General features: G+C 40.3%; 1 protein-coding gene and 1 pseudogene across 2 annotated transcripts; both read left to right on the forward strand.

Moving 5' to 3' along the window:
* The first annotated feature begins 1884 nt into the window (after positions 1 to 1884).
* Positions 1885 to 13353, forward strand: LOC107277989 (protein NRT1/ PTR FAMILY 4.5). 2 transcript variants are annotated; one of them, XM_015760351.3, is made up of 5 exons: positions 1885 to 2083; positions 3025 to 3242; positions 7769 to 8221; positions 8561 to 8685; positions 12341 to 13353. In XM_015760351.3, the coding sequence occupies exons 1-5, from the start codon at positions 1993 to 1995 to the stop codon at positions 13218 to 13220; spliced, it is 1767 nt and encodes a 588-aa protein (XP_015615837.1). In that variant the 5' UTR covers positions 1885 to 1992; the 3' UTR covers positions 13221 to 13353. The 2 variants fall into 2 exon arrangements, with proteins under 2 accessions (XP_015615837.1, XP_066161238.1); XM_066305141.1 differs by lacking the exon at positions 3025 to 3242 and having other exon boundaries at positions 1948 to 2083.
* A 1372-nt stretch (positions 13354 to 14725) lies between these two features.
* LOC136354151 (uncharacterized) lies at positions 14726 to 24969 on the forward strand (annotated as a pseudogene).
* Positions 24970 to 25563: the final 594 nt, after the last annotated feature.

The raw sequence follows: 25563 nt of genomic DNA on the forward strand, positions 1-25563 counted from the left end.
ATATATATATATATATATATATATATATATATATATATATATATATATATATATGCATGACGGGTACAGATCCCATAGAGTTGAGTACAACTCCACCGGATGAATTTTATCAAATCCATGGCATCTACTGCTTCCTATGGTTTGAATGGGAATTACTTTATTTTTTTATTATGTTAGTAATGGTTAAGTTTCTGCCTACCAAATTAACAAAGTATACATGTTCTCTTCTTTCCCAAACACAGGAAGCTATGTTCATGTAAAAAAAAGTGTTAACCACATAGTACATGCAAACACACATAAACCATATACATGCAAAAATAGAGGCACATGCTCAGTACGGTGTTTACACCATGGATTAATCAAAGAATTTCTGGGTTATGCAAGTAAAATTAGCCTGTATATTCTCTAATGTCTAACTATATTGTAGACGGTGATTTGTTATTGTTACAAGATTAGGAGGAATTCTTTTTTTTTTCAAAAGAGACTAGTAGGAAGTGGGAACTAATGGCTTCGTCTCAACCGTTGATAAAAAAAAGAGACCGTAGAGATTCTATCAAATCCACCCGGTGGAGTTGGAGTGAACTCCATGGGATCCAGACCCCTGCAGGACCTCCTGTACAGTTTTTCCGTCAAGAAAAATTTTTTTTACTTACAATTAAATTGTGGACAGTTACGTCTCATTTATTACACAGTAATGTACAAATAGAAGCATTTTTTTGTCAAACGAAAATTTCCTTTCAAATCACGCACAGAGATCATCGTACTTCACCTCAGTAACAATTAAACGTACTGCCATTTGTTATCTCGCGGGACAGTTCAATTTTTATTTAGTGTCACCTCAATGTCCTTTCACATTCTCACGCACTCTGCATATGTCCTGGTCACCTACTCACCTGCCCTATTTCTCCATTGGACACAGCCTCCTCATTTTTCTTCAGCGGCTTGATCACGCCATCACCACCGGCATCAGCAATCCTTACCAAAGGGTGCCATATAGGTATTTCTATTATTCTATACTTATTTGAAAAGAAATAGCGGTGTTGGTGAGATAAAGAATTCCTCAGTACGTCTATCACTCCCTTACTTCCTTTTCAAGCAGAGAAAGGATATGTGGTTTTGTGAGAAGAAAGATGGTGTGAAGGTCCAGGGCATACAGCCATACATGTCAGTAATAAATATATGTATAAATAACAGATTACGTATGAAAAATAATAGCAATAGTGGGAAGTGATAATTTTATTTAACTAAAATCCCTTTACAACGCACACGCAATATACTACTATTGTTAAAATTTCACAATGTGTAGGAGACAATAAGTAGATCCTAAGAGCATATAAAAACCAAATAATATGCAATAGTTTGGGTAGAGAGGAGAGAATGAATACATAGCTAAGGCTGTATTTAAATCCAGGGGTGAAAATTTATGCCGTATCACATCGGATATACGGACATACATTTGAAGTATTAAACATAGTCTAATAACAAAACAAATTACAGAATCTGCCTATAAACTGCGAGACGAATTTATTAAGTCTAATTAATCCGTTATTAGCAAATATTTACTATACCACCACATTATCAAATCATGGAGCAATTATACTTAAAAGATTCGTCTCGCAATTTACACGCAATTTGTATAATTAGTTATTTTCTATATTTAATCCTTTATATATGTGTCCAAATATTCGATGTGATAGGGTAAAATAATCAATGATATTTTTATTTATTGCTGGCAGGTGTAGTACTGTACTACCTTGTGTAAGGACTACATTTATTGCGAACTATAAGGTTTAGAGTACATGCAGAATGTTCTACCACATGGAGAATGTTCTACTACAACACCCACCCTTTATATATTACAAGCGTCCATCAATCGCCACTAGCCAGACAGAAATTTATATATATGGCTGCAACTGCAAATACAGTCAGTCAGCTCAGATCACGTAGAACATTTCCAGGTTTCAGATAGAGGAAGAGAGACAGACAGAGGTGATGAGCAGCTCATCAGGGCTAGTGGATTGGAGGGGGAGGCCGGTGGACACCCGGAAGCATGGAGGTGTAAGAGCATCCATTTTCATCCATGGTGAGCTAAGCATGATTATGTACTACTGTTTTTTTAGTACTATGTCTCTCCTTTGCAGCTTTGCTCGTCACTGAGTTGTTGGCTTGATGGCTTCTGTTCATGGCTAGCTTCTACCAGTGTTCTCAGATTCGATTGTATAAAAATTTTGGGACCAAAATGAATGAAATTAAAAAAATGTGAGAAATTAATTATTACCAAATTTAAACCAAAATTCAGCAAACATAAAGTATGGGCGAAATTTAGTCTCGATCCTTACCGAAATGGACGAATTTTGGACCATTTGGTTAGAATCCCTTAACCTTGGTTCCTACTATTACGTTCTATAATAAGTTTATTTTTTAATATGAATTTGGATTAACTTATTTTAAGATAAAGGAAGTAGAATACACACATTTACTGGTCAACAAAGATAAGCTTGTTTTTTTCACCTTGGGTCCACATCTACCTTGAAATATAGTGCTAGTATAAATTTTAACTCGCTATAGGATAAAGACAATCAAACTTTTTCTAACAAACGCAATATAAACTTAGGCGCTCACAACATGCGCACAAAATAGACCGGTATATATTGATATTACCCGGTCCGTACAAAACTAGTTGTTGACGGGTACATCACCTACGACTGAAAACATAATTAACTATAAATACGAGCGCCATTATGAAGTCTGCAACTTGAATTCAGATTCGGATGAGTTGCTTCCACCATAAGGAAATTAATCGGTTAAGCTATGCTCAATTTGCAAGATAACCAAACTTTTTTTTCTTACAAGCAAGCCAAGTTTATTCCAATCCCGAATTTTGACGTATCTAAACCTCTGTGCTACAATTCAAAATTCAGTTCTGGACCGAATTAAAACTTAATACAACTCATGTATCAGAACGCTCTCAGATGCTGAAGTTGATAACGAATCATGGATATGATCAGATGTTAATGCATGCAGCGATGGTGCTCCTGACCAACGCGCCCAACATCGCCAACGTCTTGAACATGGTGAGCTACCTCCGGGCCACCATGCACATGGGTGTCGCGGAGGCGACGACGACGGTGACCAACTTGTTCGCCGCGTTGCAGGTGTTCTCCATCCCGGCGGCCCTCCTAGCTGACTCATACGTCAAACGATTCTACACCGTCATCCTCTTGGCTCCCATCGAGATCATAGTATGTTAATTATTCGTTTTTTCTCTTTTTGCATATATCACGTTTGATGTTTTTTAAGATGATATTGTCTATTATTTTAACTCAAGGCGCAATTATAATGTGCGTAAATTTCACAAAACTACATATATTTTGATCAATCTATCACAAAACAGAGTTAGCATAAATTATTTGATGAAACTACAGATTTAAGACATTGTGTCACAAAATAACATCTTTTGTAACTTTGGAAAAGCAATACTGATATGAATTCTAAACTCTAAAATTTGTAGTTATTTGATAACATTGTCAGTAAATCTATAGATTTATGATACGATGCAACAAATATATAGTTTTGTGATATATTTAATGTAAATTCTGTAATTTTGTGATACATATATACTCTTAAATATATATTTTGTGATAGTTTGCTGGAATATTTGTAGTTTTGCAAGTTCTACTCTTATAATATTATGAACAGTTTCTTGCAAAACTTTAGAAAATTAGTCTCAGATATAGTATTTATCACGTCAATCAAGGATGTCCACCCTAGGTGACTGTGACAAGTGAACACTACAACAGAAATCTTAATTGATGCCGGTTGGGAAACCCCCTTAGGTCCCAACCGACACCACGAAGGCGGCACTGACGAACACAACATAAACATCTAAGAACACACATCAACATTAAGAACACAAGATGAACACACATGAACACAAGATGAACACACAAGAACAAGCATGAACATCCACTGCTGTGCCGCCGCCGCTGCATCCGCTACCAAGCCACCGTTGTCGCTTTCGCTCCCATTCGCCTCCACCAGGCCGTCGCCAAGTCCGGCCAGATTTGGTGGAGGGGAGGCTCCGCTGCTGCCTCCACTGTCGGCTGCCACCGCTAGGTGGGGAGGCCGCTCTCGGTAAGCCGCCGCCACCCACCACCTCCCCACCCACCGGATCTGGCGGAGGGGAGTTCGCCGTTGTGTCGTCGTCGGGCCACCGCCTCCTCTCGCCGGACCATCAGATCTAGTGGCGGGGAGGACCGCCACCGCCTCCTCGCCGGGAGGGCGCCACCGCCATGGCGTTGCGAGGAGGAGGCTGCCGCCGAGAGACGTGAGGAGAGCGCCGCCGAGCGTGTGAGAGGAGGAGGGGAGGAGAAGGAGGGCACCGTAGCCATGAGAGAGGAGGGGGAAGAAGAAGATAAGGTTGGGGAGGAGAAGGAGCAGAAAGAGATGGGAAGATAACATTGTGGAGGAGGAGAGATAGCGTGTGTGGACGGCTACAAATATCTTCCGCATCTCCATGTGGCTTGGCTCGGTTTATAAGATGTCGGTTTTTTTAAAACCAACACCTATACTGAATTATAGGAACCGACACTTTTAGTATAGGTGACTGTTTTTCTCAAAAACCAGCATCTATAGTCTCTTAAAGGTGTTGGTTTTTTTCTGTTTTCAGTCCGTGGAGATGGGAAAAACACTATAGGTGCTGGTTTTAACTATTCCGGCACCTATAGTGCAGATTTGTATGTGCCTCTTTGTAGTAGTGGAAGTACTATAAATATTTAGTGCAATCGACCATATTGGTATCGGGTAGTACCATCTGTCAATCTAACACCAGTCATTCATCAAGCCTATTAATCAATTATTTGTCGTGTGAGTACTATAGTCTATTTATTTAATATGCATGCACTCCCTCTCTCTCTCTCTCTCATTCTAGGAGCAGTTGTGAGTTTCCGTGTCTAACTTTAACCGTCCGTCTTATTTGAAAAATTTATGAAAAAATTAAAAAAAAAGCCACTCATAAAGTACTATTCATGTTTTGTCATCTAATAACAACAAAAATACTAATCATAAAAAATTTCAAATAAGATGAATAGTCAAATGTTTGACACAGAAGCCAACAATTACACTTAAAATTGGCGGAGGAAGTTTGTAAAGAACTTCAGATTAAATCACTTGTTCTTGTCTTTATTTTTTTTTCAAAGTGGCTCTCCAAGCTAGGTCCCCAACTGGCACTGGGATTCTGGCACTGATGAGTTGAGTTCATATATCACTACTATAAAAAAGTCTTTAGGTGCCAGTTGCCAAACCCACATGGATGCCTGGTTTGGCAACCGGCACCTAGTAGGCGGCACCTTCGAGTTTTCTCAAAGGTGCCGGTTTAGGAAGTGACACCTTTGAGGTCCTAGGAATTAAAAAAGAGGCTGGCTTAACGCCTCAGCTCGATTCGAGCCCATGCATCAAGCAATAGCCCTTCACCCCAACTAGATTTTATCACACTCTTAATTACATTTAGTCGAAGAAAATGGAAGAACTCTAAGAACACAAGAACATCAATGAGACAAGCAAGGAGAGGGGAGGGGAGGGTGCTGGTACCAGGCTGCCTACACTTCTACCAAATCTAGTGGAGGGAAGGGCGCCGGACCTCCACCTCCTCCCCTCCCGCCATATTTGGTAGAGAGGAGGGTGCCGCCACCGCCGCCGAGCCACCAGGCCGCCGTCACCTCCTCTTCCGTTGGATCTGGCGGAGGGGATGGCGCAGCCGCCTCCCCTCCCACCATCGGGTGGTGTGGTGGAGAGAGAGAGGGAGCGAGAGAGAGAGCTGAGAGAGGAAGAGAGAGGGGGAGAGGGGAGGAGGCGGAGTGAACAAGAGAGCGGAGGATAAGGGAGAGAGAGAGTGAGGGGGTAATAAAAAGGGAGAGAGAGAGAGACGGAATGAGAACTCGTGGAATTCGGTTCCATTGGTTTCATCCGGTTTTCTTGCTAGATGTATCCGACACTAATGGATATTAACGATATCGGTTATTCTTAAAAAACCGACACTAATACTATATGTATCCGTTTTTATTTAGAACCGACACCTATCTCTCCACAAAGGTGCTGGTTCTAGCCGATTGTATCCAATGGATGCACATTTTAGGTGGGAAAAGTACCATAGATGCCGGTTTTAGCATTTCCGGCACCTATAGTGCTGACCTGTGTGTCCATTTTTGTAGTAGTGTATGCCGGATGTGAGAGATGGCATTGATAGGGTTATGGAAGTAATAAAAAAAAGAAATTGTTGGCTCGACGCATCAGCTCGAATCTAGCCGATCAATCGAACTCCACCCCTCCCTCTCCCCAAGAACCACATCAACATTCAAGAACATCACAAGTTAATAACATATCCATACCCCATCTAGAAGAATCAAAACAAACCAACAAAAAAGACAACCACAGAATCAACAACACATCATTATCCACATCTACAGTATCAAATAAGGCATCACATAATTAAGAACACCACTGCTCAATGCTGAAGGTCAAGGCTACCGTTGTCGTTGCCACCATCGTCAAGCGTGGAACTGGTGCATTCTGGACGGGTGGTGGCTAGATATATACGTCCCACCCAAGTTCGTGTTAGTCGGATCCAGCTGCCCGAGCTTGATGACGGGGGCCATGGGAATGGTTGCGCAAGAGGAAGAGGGTGCTGCTGCCACTCACCAGTGGGGAAAGAGCGCTCACCACTGGTTGGGAGATAGCCATCACTGCTCTACGGTGGAGCAGGCCACCGGTGAGGAGAGGACGCCGCGCCATTGAACGATGGATGCGGATGGCAATGGAGGAGGCCACTGCTGTGAGTGGACCGTGCTGGTGAGGAGACAGTGAGGGGAGAAGACCCAGGAAAGCGACTGAGAGCACAAAGATAGAGAGGATATTGAGACTTATAATTTCATCAAGGAGTTCATTTTTCTTTTTTAAGACTCACCGTGGTCTCATCTAGTCGAAGATGAAACTTGTCTCGGCTCTTGTGGCTCTGGCAACTTTTTTTGTTCCAGTATAAAAGGTACCAATAATTATTATTGTGTATCGGCTCACCTAAATAACTAACACTTTAGCGTTTAGTGCCGATTCATGTAATAAAGACTGACACTGATGTGGTTTTTTCTTCTCCCGTTTTCTGCACGGGTCTACTGGAGCTGGAAACCGGTGTCAGTGCCAGTTTTTGTCAACCGACACTAATAAGGCGACACAAATGTGATGTTATGTGGTAGGGCTTGTAAGTTTGATTTGCTTTGTCATGTGTCAACTTTTAGGACTCCTTTAGATTATAAGATTTCTGGCAGCTTTTTTAATACTATTCAATAAATTATACGCAATATCAATAGGCAAAGTCTTGTCTTAATAAGTTCCTTTTTAAACACGTCCAACAATTATCTACGGAAAGAGGGAGAGTACTGTTTTATAGAACATTGCAAGTAACATGTATCAACAAATATGCACCCAAAACTTAACACAAGATTGTCTAGACAAGAGAAATGTGAAAAAAATACAAATGCGGTCTTTAACAATATATAATTTATCGAAATAACCAAGTGCACCAACTGCTCCTTGCTTTTTAGGGGAAAAAATATTTTAACGATCGAGGAGGTACCAAATTTTTGTAGAAAAACACTTATCTCTCCCGTTAGCTTCTCAAGTATCACTCGAATGTTCAGCAATAATCAAGTACTAACACGCACAATCCAACAAGCTTCTCAGTTCTCACACATAGCTGGTTACTTCGTCGCCGCAGGGTTACATCGTTCTGGCGCTTCAAGCGTACACCCCCTCGCTGCACCCGCCGCCGTGCAACCCGGCGGCCACAACGGCAGCGGCGAGCACCACCTGCGAGCCGGTGCGCGGCGCAAACCTGAGCCTGCTGCTGCTGGGCCTGTACCTGGTCCCGATCGGCGACGGTGCGATGAAGGCGTGCCTGCCGGCTCTGGGCGGGGACCAGTTCGACCCGGCCGACCCGGACGAGCAGCGGCAGGAGGTGAGCTTCTACAACTGGTACACCTTCGCCGCGTCCACCGGCGGTTTAGTCGGCCTCGTCTTCATCGTGTGGGTGGAGAACAGCAAGGGCTGGGGCATCGGCTTCGCCATCTGCGCCGCCTTCGTCTTGCTCGGGTTGCTGGTCTGGGCCGCCGCCTTCCCGCTCTACCGGAACCGGCTGCCGACGGGGAGCCCCATCACAAGAATATTGCAGGTATTCTCGTCGTTTGAGCTAAAAGTTTTCAGTCGTTGTAGTAAACTATAAACTTCGCTAAATTCTTGTGATAAATTTAAGCTATATGTATGTAGAACTTTAGAGGATTGAATAACAATTAATAAAGCCTAATGCGGATGACAAATTGGAAAAAGAACAATTAATAAAGCCTAATACTGATATGCTTCCTGCTTACTCTGTCATCCATGCATGACACTACGATTCCTGCTTACTCTGTCATCCATGCATGACACTACGACAGAGAGTAAGCAGGAAGCATATCACTATATAACATAGCTGTTCTTTTTCCTATTTAATCGATCAAGCTGTGTACTCTAGGTTTTTGTAGCGGCATTCAGGAAAAGAAACGTCCGCTTGCCGGAGGACCCCAGCGAATTGAAACAAATCAACCAGGATGATGATAACAATGCCCTCGAAGTTCTCCCCAGAACAGATGGATTTGGGTATGTCGGCCAAACTCTGAACATTGCTAGTTTATCAGAGTATTCCTTTAATTTGTTAGTAATGCTATAGTATAAGTGAATTAGGCACATTCTTTCACCATCTTAATATTTCGGGTTAAAATGGCTGATGCAGGCAATCCAACATGCCATAAAAAGACAGATGGTATCCAATCTATATATCCTATATCCTATATAGTTGGAACCAAAAAATCTAGCCTTTGGATCCTCTCATGCTTTGATCTCAACCATCCAATATCATGTGTATTTACAACTTGCTTATTTTAGTTATCTATCTTCTATCTATCTATCTATCTATCTATTATTATATACTAAAAGTCCATGAAACTTCCTACAAACGCTCCTAAGCCGCCACGTGGGAGTCCTACAAACACTCCTAAAACGCCATGTGTCACTTTAATAAACAACTGGACCCACTATTTTTAATTACCATTAGAATTGTTTTTTCCACCTCCCTCTCCTATCCCTACAGGCCCACATTCAAGCATCCCTGCACGTACGTACAAACATACAAACGTACGTAAGAATCTACCTACACACTATTTGCTAAAGGAAAACAATAAAAAACTATTCATCAGAAAAAATAAAAAAAGAACATACATGTATGCACATTTGTACCCACGGTTGGAAAAGAAGCGATCAATTGTTACCCCTTTATTTTCTTCGGTTGTTCACTACTTAAAATTTTATAAAGTATATGATGTATCTTATCTATAAAAAAAATAACATCCATATTACCTATATTTTAATTACAGAAATTTGTCATGCAGAACTATAGTCTTAATAATTACTTTCTTTGTGTTTTAATAACGGACAACTAAATAAGCTCCTAAGACACCAAGAAACACTTTAATTTAATAAATTAGAGAAAATCATATAAATTATGAAGACAAAAACAAAAAAAACATTGATTTTAACTTAAATATGATCGACCAATTATTTTCCACTATTACATTTATCTTAGCAATATTTATGTATGTACACTATTGTTTCTAGATACCCCGATGAGCGTAATTATAATCCATTAAACTTCCTACAAACGCTCCTAACCTACCATATGGTATCCTATAAACACTTTCGAGTCGTCACGTGGCACTCTAATAAAATATAGAAATTCGCTCATCGATTTTCATTTAAATAATGAACCCATTATTTTAAATTGTTAGATCTATCTTAAGAAAAATCTCCCTCTGTCCATGCCTATGTGCGGCATTATCATGAATGTACGTAACCTAATCTTCCTCTATTCCTTTCTTTTTTATATTTCCATGATAACTAAAATTATTGTTTTTTATTTTTGAGCCAAAAAATATCCATAAATAGACATTAACCTACTAGATAGCAAGCTCTTCCTCCGTACTCTCTTTATAGATCACTAAACATCATACGAATATTTCTAATTAACTACATAGCACTCTTAAATTAGAGAAAATAAAAAAACAAAATATTCGACCATCGATTCCTACTTAAATCGGTTCACTACTACAAAACTGATTTTTCATGGCGTCAAACTTTCTTTTTCTCTAACGGCCATAAGTGAAAACCGCCAGCGAAATTTTAACAATGGATGAAGTGCTTAGGACTGCCAGCAAAAATAGGTCTTCGCTAGCGGCCGGTTTAAGAGGACCGCTAAAGTAGAAGTCTTTTTGCAAGCGGACCTCTTTAGTTATTAAATCGAATTTTCGTTGGCGGTTGCTAGCAAAAAGTACATAGAGAGCACCGCTCGCAAAAAGAAAACAATTGCGTTATTAAAAACCCCCACGGCCCCACCGCCCACCACCCACAACCCACCACCCACCGCCCACCGCCCACCGCCTCCCTCTCCTTTCCTCTCCGGTGCTGGGAGATGGTGGTGCGGGGGCGCGCGGGCGACGTTAAGGCGCCAAGAAGGCTGATTCGGCGACATGCACCAAGGTACCCATTAAAAATGTAGCATATAGAAAATAATTAGCTGGTGCATTTTAGCAACGGGATACAATAATAAGTTGTAAAATATCTAGCTAATTTTACTACATACCAGAAAGAACTATCAAGTTCTAACTATTGTTGGCAAACAATAATATAGGCACAAGTGCCATTATTTTCACATAGGGATTTCTAACTTTTTAATTGTATGAATAATTATTTTCATCACAACTACACAAATGATTTTTGCGAACATTCTTTTCACATGTGGCTCAAATGTGCAGCCTCCTATGTGGTGAGCCTCTTGCCTCAGACTCATGGGTGTTCTTTGAAAATAATTTTTGCAATCCTTTTGCACATAACTATTTTAGTGGAGTGCTTGAAACACAATGTAGCGTTCAAGCTTTTACACATAAAAACTAATTATGGAGCACTTAACCCGTAAGATAGTATTGAATCAATCTACTCCCTTCGTTATAGAAAAACATAGCCCACTTTACATCATGATAATATTTTATTCTTTCAAAATTTTTATATTTCTCTTTGTACAAGTCATATTAAACACACCAAGAGGCGAAGGTAATGCTAAATCAGTTCAGTAAATTCTATCCTTTAAAGTAGCTCCATGGGTTTCTCTGCAACCTGTATGTATAGGCCTCTAAGGTGGCAATATAAAATTAGTAGCCTTTGTTATAATAATATGATTAAAAGTTATATTTTCCTAATAAATTATTATTTTAAGATTCACGTTGACTATGTCTTTTTTAAAAAATATCATGTAGGGTCTCATATATTAAAAAGAAGCGCTATATAAGATATGTACATTTGATCAATTAAAAAGAGGGCTAGCAAGATGGTAAAAAGATAAACTTATGAGCAATAAAAGTTTCTCGATCGAGACTTCTTAAGGAAAAAGTAAACATTGAAAATTCAATTAAAAATGAAAAACTAACCTTACTTTAATTTCAACTTCTTTTGTTACAACTATTTCCAAAAAAAAAATAATATGCATGCCCGCGCAAATGCGCAGGCTACCTTCCTAGTTGCAAATAAAGGTTAATATACGTTGAGCCATATCTGCTAGAAAAGAAATAGCTATTGGATCCCTACCATACATTATACATGCATCCATGTGTCATTTTATGTTTGCAATTCCAAATCAACTACTATAGAGCGAAAGTATTGTTCTTTCAAGCGTTAAGAGTATCACGATTTAGAAAACTGTTTTCTTCGAGATTTTTTGAAGTTCTTAAACTCTCTTCTGCAACGCCCGGGGAATCCAGTAGTAAAATAAAAACTTGTGACAACCTTCTATATTCCATTTCTAAAGCTGCAGCGAGTCACCGTGTAAGGACAGTAGTGGTTTATAAATAAACTGCCTATCTAGTTTATCTTTGTATTCTCTCGATTTCAAATTACATGTTATTGGTTTTGTTCTCAGTAAAACATTTTAATGCTTGACCATCATTTTCTATGAACTCATCTATTTTACTATCATAAGATATATATTTCTAGATTTACCAAGAGAAAGTACTTTTATGATATACAATGCTCATGCTGTTAGACTACAATAATTTGTAAAAACTAATGGTCAAAGATACAAAAATTTAACTTGGGACAAACATGGAGGATAAGTAATTTAAAATGAAGTAAGTAAATAAGTTACAAAGTCAAACCAGTTGGCACATGTAACTTATAATGAGTAACGGTTGGAATCTTTCATTGCTTGCAGGTGCTTGGAGAAAGCAGCAGTCAGGACTGGTAATGATGCTGGTGCATGGTCGCTGTGCAGCGTGAACCAGGTGGAGGAGACCAAGATCTTGCTACGCATGGCACCCATCTTCGCCGCTGCCGTTCTCGGCTACATCCCTATGCCGCTCATCCTCACCTTCACCGTGCAGCAAGGCAGCACTATGAACACCAAGCTCGGATCCGTCCACATATCGCCAGCGACATTATTCCTGATCCCAATCATTTTCCAGCTGGTCATCCTCATTCTCTATGACCGCGTCATCGTGCCACCTCTCCGTAGGCTCACCGGCTATGTCGGTGGTGTCACCCACCTCCAGCGGATTGGCGTCGGTTTCATTGCTACCATCATGGCCACCGCCGTCGCTGCGGTGGTGGAGATAAGGAGGAAGTCTGCCGCCGATGAGAGCAGCCTCGCGGACGGCACCGCCGGGATCCCGTTATCTGTATTTTGGTTGACACCACAATTCTTCCTCATTGGCATCTTCGACGTCACCTCCTTCGTGGGGCTCCTCGAGTTCTTCTGCAGCGAGGTGTCTATGGGAATGAAGTCCATCGGTAGCTCCATCTTCTACTGCATCCTTGGCGTGTCGGCGTGGCTCGGCAGCCTGCTCATCCAGGTCACCAACCGTGTCACCCGAAGAGGCGGTAAAGGCAATGGCGGCAGCGGAGGATGGTTGGATGGGGCCAACTTGAACAATGGCAAGCTCGAGAGGTTCTACGTCGTCCTCTGCATCATCGAGGTGGTGGCACTGCTGTCCTACGTATTCTTCGCGAGGAGGTACGTGTACAGGAATGAGCAGAAGGTGGTGACCCAAGGAGGGACTATGTGTGACACTGGGAATGGTGCCGATATGATCTAATCATGAAATATGTTGTGTTTACATTTACGTGGGTGTAATAATTTGTACAATAATTTGTAGGAACAGGAGAAATGGAAGGAACTTTATTACTCTATTCAATAAAGAGACATCATTATCAAGGAGAAAACAAAAATCAGTATACCATACTTTATTTCAAAATATGTGAAAAAAAATTGCATCTTACGATAGGCGCGGCCAAGAAAGAAAAGGGAAGTAACATAGACTTTTATAAGGATTGATGTTCGGAGCTTGGTGAATAAAGTAGAGGGAGATCATATGTACTTTTTAGCCGGCCAAAGGGTCACGGGGAGGAATAGTCCAGATGGTGGCTCCCACTAGTGGGTCCCACTTCCTTTTCTTTTCTTCTCTCTCTCCCTTCTTTCTATCGGTTTCTCCTCTCTGCTCTCTCTCCTTCCACTCCTCTCAGGTCCACACGCGCGAGTGCGATGGGGGCGACGACTGGGCATGGTGGTGCGGCGGCGTGCGACGGCGGCAGAGGAGGGAAGGAAGGGGGCCGGAGGAGCCTCGCGGACCGGCGGTAGCGGGGAAAGGATGCTGGCTGTGGGGATGGAGAGGAGGGAGGTTGCCGGCGGTATGGGAGGGGGAGGCTAGTGGCGGGGATGGAGGGGAGAGGTCGGCGCGGTGTAAGGAAACGAGGAGGCAGACGCGGGCGTCGTGGACGGCAACCAGGCGTGCCGGCGCGAAGGGGAGGATGAGCAGTGGTGCTGGGAGTAGGGGAGGGGCGGCGGTGACGGTGGATGGGGTGAAAAGCCGGCGCAACGAGGAGGAGTCAGGGCGGCGCTGGTGGCTCGGATAGAGGAGAGACGGCGACAAAAGAGGTGGTGGTGGAGCTTGGAGGCCAAGGGAGGAAGACAGTGGGAAACGACGGCTTTTAGGGCTGGTTTGCTTTGTGACCTAAATTGACCTTAGCAATTTTGGTTAATGCTAAATTTTGGTAAGTTTTGACATGGTCAATGTTGGTAAGGTAAAGTTGTGTTTGGATTGAAGCCAAAACAACCTAATTTCACTATTGAAATGACCTATTTCTTTAGGCACGCCAAAATTTAGCTTCAAACCAATACTAAACACTGTTAAAATTGCCAAATATTGGCAAGGCCAATTTAGACCACAAACCAAACCAATCCTTAAAGCCATCGTGGCCGGCAGAGGTGACTCGGCCGACGGGGCCGACTGCCCTGTTCGGCTGACGTCGTCGGCAGTACGGCACAGGACTGCGAGGAACGGTGGACGGCGCGGCGGTTGGAGCTCGTACATGCGAGGGCGGTGAACCCGGAGCAGCGGCGCATGGGCGAGCGACGGCCAAGGAAGCGGCGTAGCGTCGGCCGCAGATGGGATGGGCGGCGCCGATGGGGCCGGATGTTGACATCGGCGGTGGTGCGCTGGCGGCCCCGTGAACTCGCCTCATGCTTTCGGCATGGGCGAGCGAGGGCGGCGGCTAGAGCTCGAGGGAGCGGGGCAGTGGACTTGGAGCAGCGGTGGATGTGATGGACGTCGGCGGTCAGGTCCGGATCGTCGACACCGCCAGGGAGGACAAGGTACGCATTCTCTTTCGGTTCTCATTTTTCGGTGTGGATTCACCTCTCACTGGGTTGCCGATATTTTGGGAGGGTGGTGCACTGGGTGTTGTTGTGGCGGCGTCCGCGAGTTGATGACCGGCATCAAGTTTGTACGTGAATCCCGGGTGGAAGGTGTGGGGGAGGATGAAGACGGCGGCTCGGTATGCTGGCTTGCCTGGTTTGCAGGATTTGTGCTTGTGCAGAGCACCTTGCGTGCGTGTTGGCTGTGTCGCGTCGGGCTGAGGGTTGAGAGGGAGGACAAAAGGACTTAGATTGGTTGGCAGGTCATGGGCTAGTGAGGGGCTGGGCCGGCCTTGAGAGGGGGGGTGGAATGGACTTTGTGTTGTAGTTGGGCTGGCAGAAAAAAGGGTGGACCAAATGTAACAGGAGACTCGGACATTTTGCTAGGAAACTTTGTAATTAGCTAGGCAATTCGTAACTTGATTCGACTCTGTATAATTTGGACTGTGAAATGGACCGTATAATGGACTGTATAATTGGACTGTATGTAGGAGGCTTGGTTAGCTTGGATGATAATTGGTCCGTATAGATGGGAACTTACTTAGCTCAGCAGTTGGACTGTTTAAACTGGGATATTTGGATTTGATTTGGCAAAGAGGCCGTGCGAGGATTAGCATTAGGACTTATTTGCGAGCACTTTGCACGAACGAACGACGGTAATGCAAAAGGAATTTTAGGGACGACGTGTGGTATACAAATCGATTCGTCACGGTAGGAATAGAATCGAGGATATTATAACCAACATATAATAAATAAATACGTCGATCAGTTGTAGGTGTTTGAGGAAATTATCGAGTTTTGAACTGATAGGGTGATTCTAAATTAATCGTAGGGTAAGAGTTTGAGAGAGATATATATCGCATTGCGACCAAAGGAAACGACTTCAGGTCTGATTAGTACCGAAGCGCTTTAATGCAACAGACGCGGAGGATAAGGAAAGGACGTCAAATAGGGGGCATCCTTTTAGCAAATAAGGGTTAATTGACATCTTTTGGAACAACAGCTAAACACACACAACTAATAACAAATCCTATTATGCACGCTGGGCCATGCATTTCAATGGGAAAAAACGGACTTACCTGAGAAGGCCATTTCTTTTAAAATAGCCCTTTAGGAATTATATTTCACAAATACGGTTTCTAATAAATACTTTATTAATGGGGAAAAACCGGACATATTCTCAGACAATAATCAAAGCAATATTCCCTTTGTAAAATAATTTCCGTTTTAATGAACTATACCATAGAGGGTGTCCATTCAAACTTAGAATATGTAACCCTATTTATAAATTGAATATGCCACAGAGGATCTATTACATAGAGAAGGGTTTTCAGGAAAATATTTGGTATTTGCAAATACTAACATATTTCATAATCATGGTTCTTTGAATAAATAATATTTGAAGTCAAAATGCATGCATATTCTCAGACGTTCGTCCTTTAGCCCATGCATAGCCGGAAAACGGAAAATAAAATCCAATAAATTCCAGTATGCAAGGAAGTTCAAAAAGATTTTTGGTTATACCGAATTTTTAATTTCGTATTTCAAAACCAAATTTTTCATGGTGTTATAGTTCATCCCCACTAAGTGTAGTTAATGCTATTTCTCTCTTCTCTCATTAAGCCACATCACCCTAATTATTTTTAGCCTTTGTATGATAGATCTATGGCTCAAATTGCCTCATCTTTCTTCTCTCATAAAAATGCAATCTCAATTATTTTTAGGATCAAAATTGTATTAATTTGTTTTAGTTTTGATAATCATATTACATCTTATTTGTACGTATTATGCAACATAATTTTCCATACCAACGCGACGGAGTATTCATCTAGTTTTCCAAACGCACTAGGCATGCATCGTGGAGAACATGAAGCACAATGAAGGCAACACTATAACATCCCTGCTGTCACTGAAGACAGCTCCTTGAACACCACCGATGCCGCTGAAGTCGAGGTGGAGCACCGTCACCGCCGCTGTAGAATTGCAAAAGCTAATTAAGCCTCGTCCAAATACGGAGGATCAAAATCGATTGACTCATTTCTAATGTGAAAATACAAATTTACCCTTCCACCTCACTCACCTTTGGCTGGTACCTCAGGGCAAATGGTACCTGGAGGTACCAATCTATGTCAGCCGTCCGATCATGGCCACTCAACGGACCATATTTGGTACAAGGCCAGCTTGCTGGACAGTAAAAAAACTCTTGGGGGAAATCTTAATCCATTTACATTTTCCCGCATGGATCTATTATAGATTCCAAATGGTATTACGCAAAACGTCATGATGCAAAAGCTTTAAATGATTCAAAATTTATTGATTTCTTTTATATTAGAGTTCTATACGAGTGGAAAAAATTTTATTTACATCTTGCACCTTGTTAATAGCAATACCTCGCGAAATTCCATCATCGTGCATAGATATAGAATGGTCGCACCAGCAAGTGTGGATGATCACCAACTTTGTCGTAACGCATATGCAATAATTCATTTGAACAACAACCTAGTTTCATAAAGAGAGGAAAGATTACCGGAGGCATATATTATTTTTTTTTCAGTTTACAGTTTATTGGTTAGTCATATCAGTAAATTTATTTGCTGCTACCAACATAAATATACATCCTCTGAAGCAAAAGGCATTTATGTTCATAATTGAAATAAATGAAGGAAGAAATATGGTTCTTTAGATTTAGAGTCATGTGAGCAATATAAATAGTTTCTTTCACATATGTTTTAGCATCATGTTCTATGAGAATCTTTCAAGCAATGGGATATAGAGGACCAACTGCAAAAATATTTATACTACTTTCTTTGCTATCACTAACATTCAGTGCAGAGCCAAGAAAGGAAGAGTTTGTAAACCATTCAGTCGTCAAGATGTTTCAGGTATGTATGTATGTATGTATGTATGTATGTATGTATGTATGTACGTATGTATGTATGTATGTATTGAATTCTAACAAACCACTCTAGTTTTATTATTTAGTTTGTTCTAATGCAAAACTGGTGTGATCCTCGAATTTTAGAGTGGAGATGGGCAAACCTTTGCCTGTGTTAATTTCAAATCACAGGCATCTTTGAAGCATCTTTTGCTGAAGAATCATACCACCCAGTTGTTGGTAACTTGTTGTTTATAGATCTCATCATATGATACATGGTTTGCGCCATTAAGAAGCATGAATGATTTTAATGTACATATTGGATTTTTTTTTGAGTTATGCAGATGCAGCCAGGTTCTTTCCCTTATAGTACGAATGATGCTAAAGGATCTAAAATTTATATCTCCAGTATTGATATGTGCAAAATTGAGTGTCCCTATGGGACGGTACCAATCCTAACGAGCTACATGTCATCCATGAGTACCAGACATTTCCACAACAACATAGGACACAATGATACTGGAAACACCAATTGATATGAAAATGTAGGAACAATGGTTTTATAATTGTATTACCTCCCATCACATGTTTCACACTTTATTCTCTATGCTTATTCTTCATTTAATACTGATACCCCATTTCATTGTTTTATTCTAGATGGCAGCGGTTGAAACAGAACCATCTACCTTTTATGGTTCACAGTCATCCATTTCAGTATGGGAACCATATCTTTGTACAGGAAGACCACCAAGATATACTGGGGCTGTTGTTGTAATACAAAACGGACAAAGTCGAATAGGTGCAGGCTGGTATGTAAGTTCCTATTATCTTAAAGAATCTAATTTGAACAATTTAAAGTTGTTTTTTCAGAAAACAAAATATATTTTCGTCACATGAGAAAGGCAATACATTTGTTGTCACCTTCAACCTGTACTAACTACTAAGTCTCAACAATATATAAATTATGACAAACATTTTTACATGCTTTGTTATCATTTAGTAATGTACAACTCTGCTTACTTCAATCCCAGGTTGATCCAGATATGTACGGTGACAATCACGCTCATTTCGAGATTGCATGGGTATGATCGGTTACCAAAAGCACCATCTCAAATTGTATTAAAGTGAATCACATTTTTATGAGAAATAACTGTCACGTTTTTCTTTTTCATGCAACAGACTAATAAAGACAAGTCATGTACTAATCTTCGTTGCGCGGGCTTTATTCAGCTTAGCAATAGAATAGTCCCTGGAGCAGTACTCAAGCCAATTTCCACAATCGATGGAAAAAAATACTTAATAATAATTTCAATTTTTAAGGTAAATCCCTGACTCTACCAAAAGTATTGCTCCATATTGCACAGTACAAAGATTCATATCTAAAGCAACTGTTTAATTGCAACAGCAAATAATTAAGTTGTTGCAATAGTCAAGTTTACTGCCATAATTTTCTTTTTCCATTAAATTCATAGATATGGGATGTCTGGGTGTTGCTATTTGGAGAGGAATTGGTGGGATACTGGCCGGGGGAGCTCTTCACTGACTTGTCTGGAGCTGCAAATATGATTGGATGGATGGGTGTAGCAAGTGCTGCAACAGGTGAACCTTTTCCTCCCATGGGTAGTGGCTATTCACCAGACGAAGGAGAGGGAAGAGCTGCTTTCTTCACAGATGTGAATGTAATTTATTCATCGACATCCAAATTTGTGTCTCCCAATCTTAGCGAAATTTTTACAAGAACGACAAACCTGAACTGCTATCAAGTAGGCCGTCCTTCTTCATATGACAGCGGGCTACATTTCTTCTTTGGTGGAGCCGGATGCTCGCCAAGTCAGTTCATCAAATAACTGTTCGAAGCATTTGCTCTGTACTTGACTCGGCTACTACTACTATGATCATATCGAATAATATTCTTGGCCAGTATGTTTAATCTGTGTGAGCTAAGGTGCATTGGTCCCTCATGGGTCAGAGGGTGTTCGTGGTGTTGATCAGCAAGCTCTGGTGTTTTGTCCGATTGATGAGAGCAAGGGAAAAGCAAAGGTCGAGGTGAAAGGTTCGGGTAAGCCATACTGTTATAGGTGTTATACTAAGGGGCATACAATGCAGGAATGCTTGTCTAAATTTTATTGTGAGATTTGTGAAAGCGAGGATCATATTGTTGCTCGTTGCCCTATTTTTCGATCATCTGTTAAACCTTCTGCTCAGTTATGTGGATATGCAGGAGATGGTTTGGGTTTCTTCCATATTCCTCTTTCAGCTGGTCAGAAAATTAAACATGAGCCTAGAGCAGCTTTGATTAAGGTGTCTAAAGGACAGATGACGGTGAATGCTGTGATTTCTGAGTTAGAAAGATTAATCCCTGGAGGATGGAGGTGGGTAGTACATGATAATGGGAATGGTTCTTTTCGCACTATTTTTCCTTCTGCCGCTGAATTAAAACGCATGGTGGAATGGGGTAAAGTGCATACTAAGGTTGGTGATGCTGAGATGCAGATTGTGGAGAGAGGGGTAGGTAATGAGGTTAAATATGTGATCCCGAAGGTGTGGGTGCAGTGTAAGGGTATCCCTTCAGAGTTAAGGGAGTACTTAATTATTTGGGCCGTTGGTTCCATTCTTGGTATAACTAAAACTGTTGATATGGTGTTTACTAGAAGGTATGACATTGCCCGGTTACAAGTGTTAGTCCTTGATCCATCTTTGATTCCTGAGGTGGTTGATGTGGTTATTGGGGATTATTTGTATGAGTTGGCCTTTAGAGTGGAACCTGAGAATGGTCCTGAGGAGCCTATACCAATGGATATGGACAATATTGGTGATGGTGACTTTGAGAAGAAAAATGATGGTAATGAGAAGGGTGATTCGGGGAAGGAGCCAGGCCCTGGGGGCTCAAGTCAATCTAAGTTGGGTTCTGGAAGTATGTTCTATGAGAAGGGTGGTCCTTCTTTACATTCTATTCAGGTGGGCTTGACTGCTGATTCTGGTGGCTTGAATCTGTCTGATGAAGAGTTTGATGGTTTACATGATGATGTAATTGGAGTTGAGAGAGTCCAATCTCAGGAAAGTCTGGTTGCAAAACTCTCTGCTATTCCTGAGGCAGCAGTCTCTCCATCCAGGAGGAGTAAAAGAAGAGCAAGTGATAGTGATCAACTTGTTCTTCAAAGAGCTGAGAAGTCGAAGGCTGACAAGAATTTGGAAAATCTGCATGTTAAAGGTAATTTAATTAATGATGTTTCTTTTTTACATTTTTCGAATGATCAGATTTCCGCTTCTATTAAAAGCCTTGGTATCATTACTTCTAGTCCAAATGTGGTGTTAGATGATGTTATTAATGATTTAAGGAGTATGGAGGAAAATAGATTAAGTGATCATGTACGGTTGTCAACTACTAAAGGTTTTTCCAATAATGTTGATGGTGATTTAGTAGATGATCATTTTGATGATAATTTCTTACTGCAACATTTATGTAGTGAAATTATGGAGGAGGTAATGGATTCAGGTGGGGACTGTGATAATTGTCTTCAGACCACCTTAGATTCTAGGGATTCTCCTTCTAACTCCAAGAAAAAGGGGAAAAAAGGTAAAAATAAGAAGGAAAAAAAATAGTCTTAATGAAAGGTATCTTTTGGAATTGTGATGGGTTCAAATACCCAAAAAAACACAAATTTATTTCTGACCTAACTAAAGAACATCAGTTGGATTTTATTGCTTTGTCTGAGACTGTTAAGAAAGATTTTGCTCCGGGCACACTTAAAAACCTTTGTGCTGGTAAAGATTTCTTGTGGCATTGTAAGGCTCCTAGTGGTAGGTCTGGTGGTTTGTTGTTAGGCATCAATTTACTTAATTTTGATGTTGGTTTAATTGATGAGGGTGATTTTTATGTTAAATTTCATTTATGTAATAGAGCTGACAAGTTTAAATGGGCCTTAGTTTTGGTTTATGGGCTGGCTCAAAACGAGAATAAGGATAAGTTTCTTGCTGAATTAGTCAATATGTGCTCTCGTGAAACCTTACCAATTCTTATTGGTGGTGATTTTAATATTTTACGCAGCCCTAATGAAAAAAGTAATAGCAATTTTGATGACCGATGGCCCTTTCTTTTTAATGCTATTATTGATGGGTTGTGCCTTATGGAGTTGCAGATGTCTGGAAGAAATTTTACTTGGGCAAATAATTTAGCAAACCCAACTTATGAGAAGCTTGATAGAGTCTTAATGTCGACAGAGTGGGAACATAATTTTCCTTTAGCCTCGGTGGTTGCACTTAACAGAGATATTTCTAATCACACTCCTTTACTTTTAAACACAAATTCATCTTCTCAAAGTAATGCTCAACCTTGTTTTAAGTTTGAACTTGGGTGGCTTTTACGTGAGGGTTTTGTTGATATGGTGAGAGAGGTTTGGGATAGTGTAGATGAAGGAGACTCTCCTATGGAGCGCTGACAAGCAAAAATACGTCGTTTAAGGCAACACTTGAGGGGATGGGCTAAGCACACGAGTGGTATATATAAAAAAGAGAAAAAAGATTTATTGGATAAGTTAAATTTGCTAGATAAAAAGGCAGAAAATGTCCTTTTGACTCAAGAGGAAATTGATATTAGATGGTTTTATAGGAATAGGCTTTCTTCAATTCTGAGAGAAGAGGAAATAAAGTGGTATCTGAGAGCTAAAACTAAAGATATTTTGGATGGTGATTCTAATACAAAGTATTTTCATTTGGTTGCAAATGGAAAGCATAGGAAAACTAGAATTTTTCAATTACAGGATGGCGATCAAATAATAAATGGTGATGCGAATTTAAAAGCGCATATTACCACTTTTTATAAAGGTTTATTTAGTCCTCCTGAAGACTCTTCTCTGCAATTTGATGAGAATAGAATAGTGGATGTCCCGCAAGTCTCTCAGTTGGAGAATGAAGCTTTAACGCAACCTTTCTCTGAAAAGGAGATTAAGGAGGCTGTTTTTTAGATAGAGCATAATAAAGCACCGGGGCCGGATGGTTTTCCGGCAGAGTTTTACCAACTTTTTTGGAATGTTATTAAAAATGACTTGTTGGAGCTTTTTAATGATTTCCATAGGGGTACTCTACCTTTGTTTTCTCTTAATTTTGGCACAATTATTCTGCTGCCTAAGTGTGTTGACGCTATTAAGATTCAACAATATAGACCTATATGTTTACTAAATGTGAGTTTTAAGATTTTTACCAAAGTTGCAACGAATAGAATAATGGGAGTTGCTCAAAAAGTTATTAGTCCCACTCAAACGGCCTTTATTCCAGGTAGAAATATTATGGAAGGAGTGGTTATTTTACATGAGACTATGCATGAATTACATCGTAAAGACAAAAGCGGTGTAATCTTTAAGATTGATTTTGAAAAAGCTTATGATAAAGTAAAATGGTCCTTTGTACAACAAACGTTGAGGGTGAAGGGTTTCTCTCCTAAATGGTGTGAGTGGATAGCTTCTTTTATTCAAGGTGGTCATGTTGGTATAAAAGTAAATGATCAAATTGGCAACAATTTTCAAACATACAAAGGTCTTAGGCAACGGGATCTGCTATCACCAATTCTTTTTAACATAGTAGCTGATATGCTTGCTTTGTTAATTAAGAGAGCTAAAGAAGTGGGTCTCTTAAAAGGGGTTATTCCTCATCTAGTGGATGATGGTTTGTCTATATTGCAATATGCAGATGATACCATTATCTTTCTGGAACATGATTTGCAGCAGGCAAAGAATCTTAAATTGATTTTAACTGTTTTTGAAAAGCTATTTGGCTTAAAAATAAATTTTCACAAAAGTGAATTATTTTGTTTTGGTCAGGCAAAGGAGTGTTATGATCAATATTCCAATATCTTTGGTTGTAAGGTTCTTTCCCTGTTAAATATTTAGGAATTCCAATGCATTTTAGGAAACTATCTAATAAAGATTGGAAAGTGATTGAAGAAAGAATTGAGAAAAAGCTTAGTAGTTGGAAAGGTAAACATTTATCTGTCGAGGGAAGGTTGGTCTTGATTAATTCTGTACTTTCAAGTTTAGCTATGTTTATGATATCTTTGTTCGAGATACCCAAAGGGGTTCTTCAAAAGATTGATTATTATAGATCACGGTTCTTTTGGCAAGGTGATGATCATAAGAAAAAGTACAGACTCACTAGATGGGATATTATTTGCCAACCTAAGGATCAGGGAGGCCTTGGGATTCATAATTTGGAATTACAAAATAAATGTCTTTTGAGTAAGTGGTTGTACAAGCTAATAAATGAGGAAGGGGTTTGGCAGAACTTATTGAAAAGGAAATATCTTTATAACAAGTCTATAACCTAAGTGGACAAGAAACAAGGTGATTCCCATTTTTTGTCAGGACTTATGAAAGTCAAAAGTACTTTTTTAGATATGGGCTCTTGGATTGTGAATGATGGGGAACAAATAAGATTTTGGGAAGATAAATGGCTAGGTAACTTGGCTTTCAAGGATAAATTTCCATCTTTATATGCTATAGTCCGAAGGAAATCATCCACTATTGCCACTGTTATGGGATCTGTTCCGCTTAATGTTTCTTTTAGAAGAGCTTTAGTTGGTCAGAATCTTGTATATTGGCATGAGTTATGTGCTTCTATTGTACATATTCAATTAAATCCTTCTTCTGACTGTTTTAGATATAATTATCATCAGAATGGTAGGTTCTCAGTAAGGTCAATGTATCTAGGTTTAATTAACAATGGTTATGTTGAGAGGAACAAATATATATGGAAACTTAAGATGCCGCTTAAAATTAAAATCTTTATGTGGTATTTGCTTAAGGGGGTTGTGTTGACCAAGGATAATTTGGCGAGACAGAATTGGAATGGTAGCTTAAGGTGTTGCTTTTGTATGAAAAATGAAACTATTCAACATCTCTTCATGGATTGTCATTATGCAAAATTCATATGGAGAGCAGTTCAGTTTTCTTTTGGTTTTAATCTTCCAACTAGTATATCTCATATATTTGATGGATGGCTTTTGGGGATTGACAAGAAAAAGATTAAACTAATACTGGTTGGAGCTTCTGCCATTTGTTGGGCTCTATGGTTGAGTAGAAATGATTTGGTTTTTAATAAATCACCATCTATTTCATATATGCAGGTAATTTTCAGGGCAACGCACTGGCTCCGGTTTTGGGCACAGCTACAAAGGTGTGAGGATGATAGGGAGTTTCTAAAGGTTGCATACCGCAAGTTGGAGTCCATGGTTATGCAATTATTTGCCAATTATAGATGGAGGTTCACAAATAGACTTCAATAAATGTGTTCTCCTTATTTTGGCTTAGTTTCCTCTGTTTTTGTTTGGTGTCCTATTTAGCTGAACTACGTTCTTTTCTGGATTGATACAATGTAATAATTGGCTGTAGCTCTTTTTGAGCAAAGGCTGGGATGTTAAATTCCATTATCTAAAAAAAAACTAATTCACATGTTTTTCAAGCCATCAACTTTCGGAATAACTTCTAGTTGGTAAGAGCAAAAGGGTATTAAACCAAACCTTCAGTGTTTATTCTTCCCAGAGAACGACACACACATTTACCATTAAGCAATTCAAACCTGCAGTGATGAACCAGTTCGCCTCCACTACTACAAAATGGATTTTTCGTGACCGTTTTGAGTTTTCTCATGCGGCCAACGCTACCGCCAGTGACTAATGGCTAGTAAAAACACACCATTTTCGCTGACGGCCAATAGCCGCTAGCGAAAAATTATTTTCATTGACGGTGACCTAAGCCAGCCGCTAGCGAAAATGGTTTTTGCTGGCGGCTAGGTTAAGCTAACCATCTGCGATGAGGTTATTTTCACTGGTGGCTGGTCAGGACGACCGCCAGCGTAGATGATTTTGGGAAAAAAAATA

The sequence above is a fragment of the Oryza sativa genome, chromosome 11 (assembly GCF_034140825.1).
Source record: "Oryza sativa Japonica Group chromosome 11, ASM3414082v1".
Classification (NCBI taxonomy): Eukaryota; Viridiplantae; Streptophyta; class Magnoliopsida; order Poales; family Poaceae; genus Oryza; species Oryza sativa.